General features: G+C 40.4%; 1 protein-coding gene across 3 annotated transcripts in view; it reads left to right on the forward strand.

The window, feature by feature from the left end:
• Positions 1-13,452, forward strand: part of LOC124134338 (small G protein signaling modulator 3-like) — a 93,417-nt gene that overhangs the window by 65,591 nt on the left and 14,374 nt on the right. For all 3 annotated transcript variants that reach the window (XR_006861081.2, XM_046499102.2, XM_046499103.2), the window contains exons 17-19: positions 4,537-4,585; positions 6,077-6,162; positions 10,317-10,439. Coding sequence is in view for 2 of the 3 variants with exons in the window: in XM_046499102.2 (XP_046355058.1) it covers positions 4,537-4,585; positions 6,077-6,162; positions 10,317-10,439 (258 nt within the window). In the remaining variant the exon portion in view is untranslated. The remainder of the gene's footprint in view (positions 1-4,536; positions 4,586-6,076; positions 6,163-10,316; positions 10,440-13,452) is intronic.

The raw sequence follows: 13,452 nt of genomic DNA on the forward strand, positions 1-13,452 counted from the left end.
AAGACACATACCACATGATTCATCATGGCACACATTGGTGACCAAAACACATACCACATGATTCATTGTAGCAGACATTGGTTACCAAGACACATACCACATGATTCATCATGGCAGACATTGGTTACCAAGACACATACCACATGATTCTACATAGCAGACATTGGGGACCAAGACACATACCATGTGATTCTACATAGCAGACATTGGGGACCAAGACACATACCATGTGATTCTACATAGCAGACATTGGTTACCAAGACACATACCACATGATTCATCGTAGCAGACATTGGTAACCAAGACACATACCACATGATTCATCATGGCACACATTAGGGACCAAGACACATACCACATGATTCATTGTAGCAGACATTGGTTACCTAGACACATACCACATGATTCATCATGGCAGACATTGGTTACCAAGACACATACCATGTGATTCTACATAGCAGACATTAGGGACCAAGACACATACCACATGATTCTACAGAGTAGACATTGGGGACCAACACATACAAAATGATTCTACATAGCAGACATTGGGGACCAAGACACATACCATGTGATTCTACATAGCAGACATTGGTTACCAAGACACATACCACATGATTCATCGTAGCAGACATTGGTTACCAAGACACATACCACATGATTCATTGTAGCAGACATTGGTAACCAAGACACATACCACATGATTCATCATGGCAGACATTGGTTACCAAGACACATACCACATGATTCATCGTAGCAGACATTGGTAACCAAGACACATACCACATGATTCATCATGGCACACATTGGTGACCAAGACACATACCACATGATTCATTGTAGCAGACATTGGTTACCAAGACACATACCACATGATTCATCATGGCAGACATTGGTTACCAAGACACATATAACATGATTCTACATAGCAGACATTGGGGACCAAGACACATACCACATGACTCTACATAGCAGACATTGGGGACCAACACATACAAAATGATTCTACATAGCAGACATTGGTTACCAAGACACATACCACATGATTCTACATAGCAGACATTGGTTACCAAGACACATACCACATGATTCTACATAGCAGACATTGGTGAGCAAGACACATACCACATGATTCTACATAGCAGATATTGGGGACCAAGACACATACCACATGATTCTACATAGCAGACATTGGTTACCAAGACACATACCACATGATTCTACATAGCAGACATTGGGGACCAAGACACATACCATGTGATTCTACATAGCAGACATTGGTTACCAAGACACATACCACGTGATTCATCATGGCAGTCATTGGTTACCAAGACACATACCACATGATTTTACATAGCAGACATTGGGGACCAAAACACATCCCACATGATTCTACATAGCAGACATTGGGGACCAACACATACAAAATGATTCTACATAGCAGACATTGGTTACCAAGACACATACCACATGATTCTACATAGTAGACATTGGGGACCAACACATACAAAATGATTCTACATAGCAGACATTGGGGACCAAGACACATACCACATGATTCATCGTAGCACACATTGGTTACCAAGACACATACCACATGATTCTACATAGCAGACATTGGTAACCAAGACACATACCACATGATTCATCATGGCACACATTGGGGACCAAGACACATACCACATGATTCATCGTAGCAGACATTGGTAACCAAGACACATACCACATGATTCATCATGGCACACATTGGTGACCAAGACACATACCACATGATTCATTGTAGCAGACATTGGTTACCAAGACACATACCACATGATTCATTGTAGCAGACATTGGTTACCAAGACACATATAACATGATTCTACATAGCAGACATTGGGGACCAAGACACATACCACATGATTCTACATAGCAGACATTGGGGACCAACACATACAAAATGATTCTACATAGCAGACATTGGTTACCAAGACACATACCACATGATTCTACATAGCAGACATTGGGGACCAAGACACATACCACATGATTCTACATAGCAGACATTGGTGAGCAAGACACATACCACATGATTCTACATAGCAGATATTGGGGACCAAGACACATACCACATGATTCTACATAGCAGACATTGGGGACCAAGACACATACCACATGATTCTACATAGCAGACATTGGGGACCAAGACACATACCACATGATTCTACATAGCAGACATTGGGGACCAAGACACATACCACATGATTCATCATGGCAGTCATTGGTTACCAAGACACATACCACATGATTCTACATAGCAGACATTGGGGACCAAAACACATCCCACATGATTCTACATAGCAGACATTGGGGACCAAAACACATCCCACATGATTCTACATAGTAGACATTGGGGACCAACACATACAAAATGATTCTACATAGCAGACATTGGTTACCAAGACACATACCACATGATTCTACATAGCAGACATTGGGGACCAAGACACATACCACATGATTCTACATAGCAGACATTGGTTACCAAGACACATACCACATGATTCTACATAGCAGACATTGGGGACCAAGACACATACTACATGATTCTACATAGCAGACATTGGGGACCAACACATACCACATGATTCTACATAGCAGACATTGGGGACCAAGACACATACCACATGATTCTACATAGCAGACATTGGGGACCAAGACACATACCACATGATTCTACATAGCAGACATTGGGGACCAAGACACATACCATGTGATTCTACATCGCAGACATTGGGGACCAAGACACATACCACATGATTCTACATAGCAGACATTGGGGACCAAGACACATACCATGTGATTCTACATAGCAGACATTGGGGACCAAGACACATACCACATGATTCTACATAGCAGACATTGGGGACCAAGACACATACCACATGATTCTACATAGCAGACATTGGGGACCAAGACACATACCATGTGATTCTACATAGCAGACATTGGGGACCAAGACACATACCACATGATTCTACATAGCAGACATTGGGGACCAAGACACATACCATGTGATTCTACATAGCAGACATTAGGGACCAAGACACATACCACATGATTCTACATAGCAGACATTGGGGGCCAAGACACATACCACATGATTCTACATAGCAGACATTGGGGACCAAGACACATTCCACATGATTCTACATAGCAGACATTGGGGACCAACACATACAAAATGATTCTACATAGCAGACATTGGTGACAGAGACATACCACATGAATCTACATAGCAGACATTGGTGACCAAGACACATACCACATGATTCTACATAGCAGACATTGGGGACCAAGACACATACCACATGATTCTACAAAGCAGACATTGGGGACCAAGACACATACCATGTGATTCTACATAGCAGACATTGGGGGGCCAAGACACATACCACGTGATTCTACATAGCAGACACAGAAGAAATTGGGGCAACCAACATACCTATGGCATACCACATGTCTGACAGTTAACATGGTGACAAAAGGTGTTAAATTCCAAGTCACTCACCGACTCACCCCCAGTGCAGAGATCTGGGAACCAACACACATATCATCTTAGGACACAAAGAATCAAGTGGGGGACTTACCTCCATATGAGCGTATGGAGGAGTTAATAGGGAACTAACCACCTTACTAAGTGACTTCATACAAACAGAATCACTTTCATCCATCTGCTGGCAGTGCACACACACAAAGCCAACTGCTCACCCAGGGAATTGCACACATGGGGTGGAGGTAATCTTTCACATCGATTCTCTGAACTTTAGGAGCAATTACTGGTCCAATTATTACTGGCAGTTATATGACATTGGTGCAGATAGCCAACATCAGAGCCCTCCCTGTCTACTTATCTGTTGTTATCTTAATTACACAAAGCTTAGTTCAGGTAGTCTGCATTCTTTGAAGATGCTTCAGATGCTTGATCTATATTTTCTTTTTACCTGCCTCTTGCTGGCACTCACCGATCAAGTATTTTAGCAGGAGAACTCAGTTTTGCCAGGGGTTGGATACAAAGTGATGGCTATTGCTCCAACGTTCGTATTGCAATTTTTTGCAATAATGATTCATGTATTGGGATATGTACCAAAATGTGTTGCATGTGTTCTTTCATCTGTAATTTATTATGATCCTGAATAGATATTACCCAAATAACTTGAAATTTTTCCCTATTTCTGTACTGAAAGTTGACAGTTTGCACACTGCAATGTTATCTTTGGTTTTCTGATCATGGTTTCTTTTTTAAGACAGAAATGGTCCCCTGCACATTATTGACAACTTTGTAGTGGTCCACCGACCATGGATAATAAAGACAAATCTGGGTTCCAACTAAAAACCAGCATTCTGACATAACCAGGGGAAACAACTCTGCACAGTCAACAAACTGTTGAGACATTTCTGCCCCATAATATATATGAGAATAAACTTAATGGGAACAAGATTCTTTTGAAATAGACTTCTATGCTTGTTGTTTCAAATGTTTACTTATCTTTGTAGATTGGATGAAGATGGTAAAGTTCTCACCCCAGAAGAAGTGCTTTACAGAGTAAGCAAAATCCATTATTATCCCCCGCCCAACAAAGTTGGCGGGGGATATAGAAACGGGCTCCGTCCGTCCGCCTGTTAGTTTCCTTTCCGGGGCATAACTCAGAAACAGTTCAATATTTTTTCATGAAACTTTGCAGGTCTGTCAGGTACATGTTGAACTGGTACCTTTTGCTATTTAGAAATTTTGGAAATTTTTATTTTTTACCTTTCCATGGCAACAAGATGGACTTAGGCTCAAAACTCTTCTTTTTTTTACAATTTCCATGATAAGTTCCACCTCGGTTAAAAAAGGTTATGGTTTGTTTAATTTAATTATGTCATAAATTCTGCAACAGGGGTGGGGGATATAGCCACGTTAGTGGCAAACTCTTGTTTTAATTATCAATTCTCCATTATTTTTGCACCTCAGAAAGATATTCAGCAGTGAATATATATGGTTGAAAGAAAAATAAATCTTTCTCTGTCACTTGTTTAAAGATGATGCCAGAGAATGATATACTTTTTCCTGCATGTCAGTCAATTTGTCTTTTTTATTGCCAGTAAAAAACCCAAAAGCAATTCAAATTTCCAATGTCACATGAAGCATACTCTGTTATCCATTAAATATAATGCTTGACAACTGACATTGTATTAAAGTCTCGGTGAAATGTGTTTGTTGGTATTCTTAGTGGAAAAAATAGAAAAGGGTTTCTTCATCACTTTTATTTTCAATAAAAAATATAAATATGATCCTACTGCCCACCTAGCTTTTGAAAAAAATGTGCACAAGAATCATTGAAAACATTTTATGCAGCCAAAGTGGAAGTGCAATTGCCTTCACATAAACACCAGGTATTTATGAAGCCGATGTGCTACTTTGCAATATTCGAATTACATAACGTCAGCCTTTAAAGGCCCTGACATTGGTAAAAAACGAGATGGGGAAAAGAAATGATGCCACATTTGTGAAATTTTGTATATCTGTAAACCAAGTAATTAAACAACAGACGTTTGTTGGTTTGTGTATGTGGATCAGTAGGGCTGTAACTATTCACCGATACCTACCATAGCATTGATACTAAGGTACAGATGATACTTGAATTGTCAGTTTTTGAGATCATGATATGCTATAAATAGAACAAAAATTGAAGAGAACTGTAGCAGTAGCATAGTGTAACTAGTGAGCCAGGCGGAACACGAGGAAGTGGTTATAGAGGACATGCCCGCTATTAAACTATTACATTTAATTACCATCCCTTCATTTAAAACTGTTTTGTTTGTCTTTGGGGATGGCAAGATTTGATTTTTGTGATAATAATAAATAAATGTATGAATCCAGAGGTTTTAGAGTTAAATTTCAGTTATTTCATCAATTTCTTTCTCTTTGTTGGTGAATCGTGATACTGGTGGTATTGTCAGTCTGTATCGTGATACGTATTGTATCACAAAATATCAGGCAGTACTCAGCTCTATGAATCAGTGAGATTACAATTCAAGACATTCTCTTCAGGCTGTGCAGGCTGTGAACTTCTCCCATGATGCTTGTCACTCACAGATGGATGTCAAGTTCCGCTCCCTCATCTGCTGTGGTCTCAAGTAGGTAGTCTTTAACATCAGTACCATTATTTAGAAAACATTTAAGTTAATTTTGATTTTTGTGTTTTTTGGAATTCATAATGTTTTATACACCTGACTGTTTGAATGTTAACATGGACAAATACTGTGCTGTACCAGGTATTTGTGAAGGTTAGTTAACTGAAACCAAAGCTTCATGTGAGCTTATGTCCATCTATATATCGGTTGACGGCTGTCATAGGAGCAGGATATAGGTTTTGTTAATGAGGAGAGCCTTTATATATAATGGTTATGTATTTTTGAATATCTTCAACCTAAGCCATGGAAGAAATGAACTCTTCTAAATGATGTGTTCATTTATACATTCCTCTTCATTGCTTTTTATTGCTGGTTTATCTGGGTTACTCTTGACTTGGAAAGTATGCGACAGAGGCAGTGACATATATAGATCCTATCTCTGGGCAATGGTGTGGTTTCCTGAATGACCTACTCCCCAGTGGGCAGTTTGCAGGGGCTCAGGTGCTGGGTCTGTCAGCGCCAAATTACCAGGATGATGCGGAGTGCCACAGCGTCACATCAGAGTCTTCATGAAGTGATGCAATAGTCGGCTGAAAATAAAACACTTGAAGCTAATTGGTGGGAAAGGCAGTCGATTTCCCTGTTATTTGTTGTGTCACCTTTCAAGTGCCTCTCCTCTCGTTTCTCTCCTGTCTCCCCCCACCTCCCACTACAGTGACTGCCACGCACTAGCAGTGGGTGAGCGTCGTTCGATGCGACAGCAGGTGGGGGGAGCGAGGTGGAGACGTGAAGAGGAGGATGTGATTAGAGCCACAACAACGACCCACTTCACACCCCACCTCTGAGGTTACACTTATATGGGTAATACAGAAGCGTGAATTGCCATACTTACGTAATGTAGTGTTCCTTTCATCAGCTCTCGTCATCAAAGGAGGGCAGTGACTGAGGAGGCTACTCTGAATAGGTTCAGATAGGTTCTGCTGTCTGTATCATCACATTAAATATGTGTATGCTATTGGAGCAATTAAGTTCATTGCTAGTTTTGGCCCCAACGCTTAGCTCTCCATTTCATGTTACAGCCTCTCATGAAGTGCTCACATAACTTTCATGTTTGTGATGTATTAAGACATGGACAGTTTAAGATCTTAACAATGAGACATCATTCTACCGAGAATTTGGAAAATACTTGAAGCTGATTGGTCAGTTAGAGGTTTCAAAACCAGTGGCCACCTCCATCAGGTGAAGCTAATGTTTATAGAAAAGTACTTCTGCCTCAGTCTTTGTTGGTTTGCATTCTTAAACAATGTGTACAATTACAGGTCAGTACAATATTGAAAAATCACCTATTAAGCACCTATTTTGAGCAGAGGTTTGGTGGAAATTCATTTTACTCTGTTTAAATCTACAGGTAACTGCATTCTACAAAGAAAACACATTATGCTTATCTCCTTCAGTTCAACATGATAATGATACAGGTGTTCCATCACACAAATATTGGATCAAGTTTGTTTTTACTTGTATCCACCATGTCTTGATATACCTGATATACAGGAGAATGTTTCTGGTATTTATGTTTGACACCTGTACCACAAAGCATTGACACCTGCCCCAAGGAGATTTGAGTGCATCTAATGCATGCATGATGCACCCATATGTAGTTAGAATGCACTTGATCTGCCATCCTTCTGGTACATAAACTAATGAAAGATGCATTATCATGAAGCAGATGTGTAGCTTCAAAACACCTGTTGTACCTGCATGCCTTCTGACACCTGGAGCACTAGGTGATCCTGTGAAGCACCTGCAGCATTTGTGTCAGTATTGATGCCTGTGAAACTCACACCACCTGTAGGACCCATGGCACCTGTAGTCCTTATGCCACATATAACATCTGTGGTACTCACATCACCTCTTGGGCCCATGTCAACTGTGACATCTCACATACTCACGTCAATTGTGACAACTGAAGTATTCAGATCATCTGTAGGACCCAGGACACCTGTACTCCTTATGCCACATATAACATCTGTGGTACTCACATCACCTCTTGGACCCATGTCAACTGTGACATCTCACATAATCACGTCAATTGTGACAACTGAAGTATTCAGATCATCTGTAGGACCCAGGACACCTGTAGTCCTTATGCCACATATAACATCTGTGGTACTCACATCACCTCTTGGACCCATGTCAACTGTGACATCTCACATAATCACGTCAATTGTGACAACTGAAGTATTCAGATCACCTGTAGGACCCATGTCAAGTATGACACCTGAAGCACTTGCATCAATTTTGACACCTGCACAGTATTAATGTTGCATGACACATGTAATAGTCATAGTTGCCTGTGACACTGTGGCACTTATGCTGCCTGTGACACCTGTGGTACACATGACACTTGAAGCATTTATGCTGCCTGTGACACCTGTGGTACACATGACACTTGAAGGGCTTATTCTGCCTGTGACACCTGTGGTACACATGACACTTGAGGACTTATGCTGCCTGTGACACCTGTGGTACACATGACATTTGAAGGGCTTATGCTGCCTGTGACACCTGTGGTACACATGACACTTGAAGGGCTTATTCTGCCTGTGACACCTGCGGTACACATGATACTTAAAGGGCTTATGCTGCCTGTGACACCTGTGGTACACATGACACTTGAAGGGCTTATGCTGCCTGTGACACCTGTGGTACACATGACACTTGAAGCACTTATGCTGCCTGTGACACCTGTGGTACACATGACACTTGAAGGACTTATGCTGCCTGTGACACCTGTGGTACACATGACACTTGAAGGGCTTATGCTGCCTGTGACACCTGTGGTACACATGACACTTGAAGCACTTATGCTGCCTGTGACACCTGTGGTACACATGACATTTGAAGGACTTATGCTGCCTGTGACACCCGTGGTACACATGACATTAGAAGGGCTTATGCTGCCTGTGACACCTGTGGTACACATGACACTTGAAGGGCTTATTCTGCTTGTGACACCTGTGGTACACATGACACTTGAAGGGCTTATGCTGCCTGTGACACCTGTGGTACACATGACACTTGAAGGACTTATTCTGCCTGTGACACCTGTGGTACACATGACACTTGAAGGACTTATTCTGCCTGTGACACCTGTGGTACACATGACATTTGAAGGACTTATGCTGCCTGTGACACCTGTGGTACACATGACACTTGAAGGACTTATTCTGCCTGTGACACCTGTGGTACACATGACACTTGAAGAGCTTATGCTGCCTGTGACACCTTCGGTACACACGACACTTGAAGGGCTTATGCTGCCTGTGACACCCGTGGTACACATGGCTTTTGAAGGACTTATGCTGCCCCTCACGCCTGTAATACTCTTGTGAGACAACAATTATAGTGTACAATATCTGTAGTACTCATTTGACATGACGACTGTAGTGCTCCTGACATGATACGTGTAGTACTCATGTGACACAACATATATGGTACTCATGACATGACACAAATAGAATTGATTTTACAAAACGCCTTTAATACTGATGTGATATGATACCTGTGGTACTCATGACATGATACCTGTGGTACTCATGACATGATACCTGTGGTACTCATGACATGATACCTGTGGTAATCATGACATGATACCTGTTGCACTCATTTGACATGACACTTGTAGTGCTCATATGACATGGAACCTGCAGTACTCATTTGACATGAAACCTGCCACCTGTGAAGATCTGGGTAGAGAATAGGTCTTGAGCAACCCATACTTGTCGTAAGACGCAAGACAGGATCGGGTGGCCAGGCTCCCTGACTTGATGATGCATGTCATCATATCCAAATTGCGTAGATCGATGCTCATAATGTCAATCACTAGATTGTCTGGTCCAGACTTGATTATTTTCAGACCGCTACCTATAGCTGGAATATTGCTGAGTGCAGCGTTAAACAACAAACAAGCAAACGAACATGAAACCTACAGTACTGATGTGACATGACATCTGTCATACTCACCTCACACCTGATACATGTCAAGTGACACATGTTTTTCCATTATACCTTTGCAAACATCCCAGAAGCAATAGACAAAGTAGAGCGTTTATCACCTGAAATAGTCCAGCCTACTAAAGGTGCAAGTTCTGTTCCAGTGAGCAGGTGCTGCACCTGTGGCTGGAGACTCTCTGCTCTTCCCTGGATGTAGTGGAGAAGTGGTACTACCCCTGGTCCTTCATCCGGTCCCCGGGCTGGGTGCAGATCAAGTGTGAACTAAGGTAGGTCGCAGCATCCATCTTTCCTTGGTGACCTACAGTCATCCTAATCTAACTGTTGTAATGTTGTAATCTGTGGTTCATGTCCAAAGTGTCAAAAATCTTTTAAATAGTAGGACCTAACTATTGAATGGCGAAATTGTAATGTTGTAATGTTTGAGCATCAGTGCCCAGGAATTAACTGTCTAAAATGTGAAGGAATTAGAAAGAGTTTAACAAAGCAATTAGTGGTACCGAGTTAACTTGTGGCTATGTCGGCATATCTCTTCTCCCTACTTCTCCCTAGTAGATTATGAAAGTCAAAATAAACATAGTTTTAAGAATGATAAAAGTCAAAATAATGTGATGTCATATATTTATACATTTGTTATGTTAATTCTATTGAACGGTGGCAATACATTGTTTTCTTTACACAGCACCGATCTGTTGACAGTACCTGGTGCAATGATCCTCAACCGACATTGAAATGTCGAAAATATTTGAGTGCATGAGCCCATGACCAACACCGAACTGTTGAATATCAAAACTACCTCTATTTTAGATTTTTGACATTTGGGCCAACACCTTGTCTGAGACCTGTTGTAACATTTAATGTTGGCAGCTTGTTTATCTCCATACATAAAGCCATACATATATCAATATGTCTGTTGTTGTTACTAGTTTTTCACTTGTTAAAACTTACTTTTTAGATTACCTTTTCTCTGCACCTTGAATATTTCTTGAATGCAACTGTGACTAACCTTTAGATCTGCTTGACAGTTTCCGCATTGATTGAACTAGTATTATTTGTAATTTGCAGCTGTTGTATTCACTTATGCTTTGTGTTTAATTTTACACAGAGATATCTTGAAATATTATGCTTATCTTTGCATATTTAAACACCTATCAACCTGTTTGCTTCAATGCTTCATTTGTTATGTTCTTTATCAATAATCAGTTTGAAAAAATATAGAAAGATAAATTTAGGTTAATGATTATATATTCCTACTGTTAAGACATGTGTTATCTTGTATATGAAAGTGTCCCAACTAAACCTTGATTTTATTGCATGTCAAGAATATGTTGCCAGATGATATACCTAGAGTACTGTCGGAAATGCTCAAAGAATGCTTTTTGCCCATTAAGGAGGGATAGATTTTATCACAGACTGTTGCTCTTGAAATATCGAGAAACTTACAATCAACCTACCTGTGGTTTGAAGTATTTCGGTCACAAGGAGTCCTAGCAACAATTTTACAGGAGAAAAATTCGAACAAAAACAGTAAGTTCAGATGATGAAAGTCTAAAACAGACTATAGAAATGGGTTTTCAATTCATATCAACAAGTGTATGGTATAATAAATATAAGAAAGAAGGTATAGGGGTGGTCTCAAAAACAATACGGGGACATGAAAGGACAGCTTTGATACATGTACTTAGGTCGATTTGCGTTATTTTGATAGCCCTGTGACTTTCGACAATACTTTAATCACTGATTTATTTAATGGCTTACCTGTAGAAATTCTGGGTCAGAATAGATCTCAGTACCTCTTGTTTGTTGTACTGCCTGATTAAAATGGCTTTCGGTTGGGCAGGCTCTGTGGCTTGGCTGATTGTGTGTCATCCAACCCTGATGGTGTGGGTATTGCTCATACCATCAACCATTGGTTTACCTACATTTTCTTACTTCTTAAATGGCTGCCCTACTCAGTTTGTTTTAAAATCTTGTTTTGTTTATTTGTTGTTTAACGCCGCACTCAGCATTATTCCAGCTATATGACGGCGGTCTGTAAATAATCAAGTTTGGACCAGGCAATCCAGTGATTGACATTATGAGCTTCAATCTACACAGTTGGGATATGATGATTTTCTATGGTCTTCAGTGGGCTAGCTCTGTAAGATTAAAAAATCAGTAGGTAACTGATGCCCCATGCTTGTGCGTTGCGTAATATGAGGATTGGGTGTTACCATTGTGTGACCTGGTTTATTGTGTATGTTATTTACCATGGTGATGTGGATTGATGCTCATGCTATCAACTACTGGTTTACCTGGCCTCAATTTGATTATTTAGAGATTATTTATAGATCACTTTGATACACTGTAAAAATTCTGTCTGCTCTGTAAAACAACACCCACTCACTTCTAAAATTGGAAAGGGGGGTAGGGTAGCCGTGGGTGCATTTGATCATTAGCTGACTAAAATGAGTGGGACACCAGGGGCTAGTTGTTAGGTATTTTGTTCCTTTATTGCTATCATGCAACAGAGGGTTGGTGAATGGTGTTTAGGAAATACACAATTGATTTTCTGGGGTGTGGGTTTCAAGAAGAAGAAAAGATAGAAAAATAGAATTGTTTTAGTAAATATCAAAAAAATAATTTTGCCTCAGGTTTTACTATCTAAAAAGTGTTTACTGTTACTAGACATGCTTGATGCTTTAAGAAACATGTGAAAAGCAGTGTGTCTTTAAATAGTGACCGGAAATAGTATATTTCTGTGTCTGCTAAACAAATCCCAGCACCCCCTCACTTTCCCACCACTGTTAAAAGGACAGACTCTTAGCTAATCTCAAGGTATATTGAATGCTTAGATGACTCTCCTAGCAAAGCAAAGGAAGGTATGGAGAGTCTTTGCGATTTTGTATCAGTTACCTGGCTCCCAACCCTGCCCTCTGAACAGATGTAGACAAAACTGCAAGCTGGCTATGAATGGCTCTATTATCACTAGCAATCTATTTTAGTTTACAAACTGCAACAGCATGTTATTATCATTTGTTTACACAGAATGGAAACTGTCTAGTCAGAAGAGCACCTTTGTGTGTTTTCTTTCTGTATAGGAGAGAGTGCATGCCTGCATTATAACCCTGCCTCACATTCCTAGCATACCCTTCAAACATTCACCTTTTCACTAGCAATCAGATTCCCCAAGCAGAAATGAAGATTTCATAACACAGACTCATCTATAATACATAGTGTCACTCACCCTTGGCTTATGACATAGATTGGTCAGTAAAGGGGAACAGTAATGGAGGATGAAGA

This window comes from Haliotis rufescens, unplaced genomic scaffold (genome assembly GCF_023055435.1).
Source record: "Haliotis rufescens isolate VD_foot unplaced genomic scaffold, xgHalRufe1.0.p SCAF_11, whole genome shotgun sequence".
NCBI lineage: Eukaryota > Metazoa > Mollusca > Gastropoda > Lepetellida > Haliotidae > Haliotis > Haliotis rufescens.